Source organism: Apaloderma vittatum, unplaced genomic scaffold (assembly GCF_000703405.1).
Source record: "Apaloderma vittatum isolate BGI_N311 unplaced genomic scaffold, ASM70340v1 scaffold21012, whole genome shotgun sequence".
In the NCBI taxonomy this organism is placed as follows: domain Eukaryota; kingdom Metazoa; phylum Chordata; class Aves; order Trogoniformes; family Trogonidae; genus Apaloderma; species Apaloderma vittatum.
In genome coordinates this window covers 38,305-41,892 of record NW_009705529.1, presented here as the reverse complement: position 1 = coordinate 41,892, position 3,588 = coordinate 38,305, and the positions used below count along the sequence as shown (strand labels likewise).

At 52.0% G+C, this 3,588-nt stretch overlaps 1 protein-coding gene across 1 annotated transcript in view; it reads left to right on the top strand.

The window, feature by feature from the left end:
• Window positions 1–2,997: 2,997 nt before the first annotated feature.
• The window catches only part of KRT80 (keratin 80), a 15,403-nt gene continuing 14,812 nt past the window's right edge, over window positions 2,998–3,588 (top strand). The window contains 2 exon segments of the mRNA XM_009865466.1: window positions 2,998–3,147; window positions 3,150–3,317. Of these exon segments, the coding sequence (XP_009863768.1) occupies window positions 2,998–3,147; window positions 3,150–3,317 (318 nt within the window).

The following is a 3,588-nucleotide window of genomic DNA, read 5'->3' as shown; positions in this document are numbered from 1 at the left end:
CCTACAAGCCCAGAGAGCTTTATCATTTCAGCATCACGCATTGCCAGGGAGCAATTAGGGAACTAGGGGGGCCCATGGCCACTGGAGGAGCAGTGTCCCCCCTTATTAATGTAGAGAAATATCTGAGGGGTGGGGGTCAAGGGGAAGGGGACAATCTCTGCTCAGTGGTGCCCAGCAATGGAACAAGCAATAATGAGTTTGAGTTAGAGCAGAGGAAGTTCCAGCTCAACATGAGGAGAAACTTGTTGGCTGTGCGGGTGCCGGAGCCCTGGCCCAGGCTGCCCAGAGAGTTCCGGCTCTGGAGACTTTCAAAAAAGCTCCTGTGGGACCTGCCCTGGGTGACCCTGCTCTGGCAGGGGGTGGCACTGGGGGATCTCTAGAGGTCCCTGCCAACCCCCAACATTCTGTGATTCTGTGATTCCCACCAGGGCAAGCTTGGATCCCCACCTCACCGCCCTGCCCAGCAGGTGGGACACGAGGAACTTCAGCCTCGGAAAGGAAAGGTCAGGAAGCAGGTTCATCCTCTCTCTGCAAGCTCTTCCTCATGCCGCCTGCCAGCAGAGACGACCACTTGCAAACGCTTTCCTTTGAGGGTCATTGTGATTCTGCCCATCCTGCTGGAAGAAGGCAGGACTTGGAAAAGCCTTCCTCGTCTCAGAGTAGAGGAGCCTCTCCATTCCCACTGAAAAATGGCTTTCCACCCTGCCTTTCCCAAGCATTAAAGGCGGCTTCGATCCTAAACCATCATCCTTCTGCATCTTTCTGCAGCAGAGCGATTTGCCTCCCGCCTCCAGCATCTAATAGCGAGGATGTGGGATATAGCGCACGACGCCGTGCAGGAACCAGGACTCAAAAGGCATCAAGCAACACATTACACTTAGATCTGATCATGCAGAGGGGTTTTTTGTGCCATTCCATCCTGAGAGATGCTATTTCAGCCCGACTTGATACCCTCACAGGCTGGATCCAGCGTCAGAAATCTCATTTCAAGAGCAAAACACAAAAAAAATAACAAAAAAGAGAGAAATAATTAATACTTAGAGGAGAAAAGAGTAGGGGTTGATGCTCAGGCAGATGTGGGTACTGATGCAATGACCAGCAGCACTTCCTGGGACCTTACAGGACAGAATCGTGCAACATCCCGCCTAGCTCAGCGCAGAACACTGCTCCCAGCCACTGTTAAATGGAACCGGTCTAATTTCACCTCTATGTCCTTCCCTCAGAGGGATCGTTCGCAGGGAGTCATCACAACTGCCCTCGGTACCTGACGAAGAAGTAAAAAACCTGCCAGGTGACCCCATGTCCCGATGCTAATCAGGAACCCTGATGTGCCTCCAACCACAAAGCCACAAACGAGCAGCCCACGGTGCAAGATAACCTCAGCTCCCTTGGGAAGAGCCGTGAACTTTGTCATCTCCCTGCCATAAATTCGGTTTTAATCCTTAAAAATAAGCCATCAGGACTAAAGTGAAAAGTCCTGACAAGGATCCGTTGGGTGAGGGACTGGGTATTCGAACAAACAACCAGGGGAAACATTTTCCTCGGAAAAGGTGTTTTGGTGAGATGGACATGCCACGTGAAAGCACAATATTCTTGCTAAAATATTGAAACTACGCCTGAAGAAACGTAAACCCTACCGGAACGGGTCATCTTCCTTCTGAAAGCCCTTCTGAAGTCAAAAACAACTACATCATCAGACACGTTTCGTGTTGAAGCAGGTCTGTGACAGATCCAAGCTTTCTTTCACTTCGCTTGGCAGGGAAAGTCCCAGCTTGTCTTCCAACGTGGGGCAGAACCAGAACAGGCGCTTTCCCACAAAATGGAAATTCCAAATTTTAGCCCGAGATGACCATTCCCTTTCCTGAGAACATCACAAGAACAGAACAGAAAAAAAAAAAAAAAGAGGCAGCAATGGGTGTTGTTTGCCTCTCTCCTGATTTTTCACACGAGAAACTGAGTTAAAGCAGGAAAAGGCTTTCAAGAGAAAGTCCAACATTGATTTATACCTAGGTCCAAACAAGTATTTAAGGGCGTGCCACCTTAGCTGCCCAGAATTCATTCCAAGACAGTGGTTTTTGGTGTCTCCAGCTTTTAAAGGGCTTTCAAGGAGTGGGAGTGCAGCAGTCAAAGATGGACTTGGGCGCTTTTGAGGTCCAGCTCGCTGTCTAGAGGTGTGGAAGGTTTCTGCTGCGGCCAGACCAGGTGACTGAAACACCTCAGGACTCTCTGTGCCCATACCCGGGGGTCTCAAAACCAGACCTATCATCCCTAAAACACTCACAACACCAGAAGCTTCCGTGACGTGCTCACGCGGTCGAAGGAAGACCACGAGCACCTCTAATCACGATGAGCTTGAGCCGTGCTTCCAACCTCCTGCCTTTAGCCAACTCAGACTCTTTCTTTGTGATTTGAAACGCTCCCCTCCATGAAAAAAATAAAATAAATCACACAGATTTTGGCTGGGAACCATCTAGGGGCTGAACCCAGGCTCCACGTGCCAAATCCTGGTGTGGGAGCCGTGCTCAGAGCCGTTTGCCCGAGCCTGCCGCAGCCCAGCACCTCCGACTGCTTTCTTCACCATTTAAGGATGAGGAAAGCAGCTGCTTGGGGCCCGGCGAATTACCTGGGAGTGATTTGTTTTTGCTGCGAGTGCCTATGCCCTCACCACACAAACAAGCTCCTGAAGAAAGGAGGGTACAGACAGAGGAGGGAAAGAAAAAAAAAAATAAAAAGCCAACAGGTTGATCTGGATTACATCAACGGTTACACCCTCCTCCGTTTAATGAACATAGGAGAACAGGTGCTTGTAATTCATTAGCCAACCCACGAGCTGAGGAGACAGGAATTAAGCCGACCAAACTCCTCAGCGTGCCACTACTCTCCTTCCCTTTGAGGCAGCAGCAGCAGCAGCAAGAAAGCTTCGTCTCTTTTTGGTTTTTTTTGCTCCCCTTTTCCCTCCCTTCCCCTCCCCTTGAGCAGCAGAGCCACGGGCTGAGCATGACTAACCCCTGCGCAGCCTTCACCAGTGGCTCCCTCTCCTCTTGGGAGGTGTCAGGGAAGATGAGCAGAGGACGAGCAGGCAGCACGTCCCCGGATCACCTGGGCCCCCCACGGGGCTGGCACCCAGCGGCTACGGCTCCCTCAGCCTCCACGGAGACGGCGGATACCGCTGCTCTTCTTACCCCTCCTTCTCCATCGACGAGAGGCTCCTGACCCCCGTGCACCTCGATATCGACTCGGACTTCCAGGCTGTGAGGGAGCAGGAGAAAGAGGACATCAAGCTGCTCAACAACCAGTTCGTGACCCTCATTGAGAAGGTAAGGTGAGCTGCTGAGGGCACGGGGACAAGGATGGCGGTGGGAAGGTAACCAGTCTCTCAGGAGGCTCATCAGGGCCTTCAGCGAGTCATTGCCAGGCTCTGAATATTAGGCTAATTACCCAATTAGTTATTCCTTGAGTGCTATCTGTTTTCACAAGGGCTAGCATCATCTCAAGGCGAAGCCGGGCTGCGCGCACCATCAGGCAGCCCTTTGCTGCGCCCGTCACCCCGTGGGTGCCTGGGAGGACACGTGGCTCTGCCCTCGACGA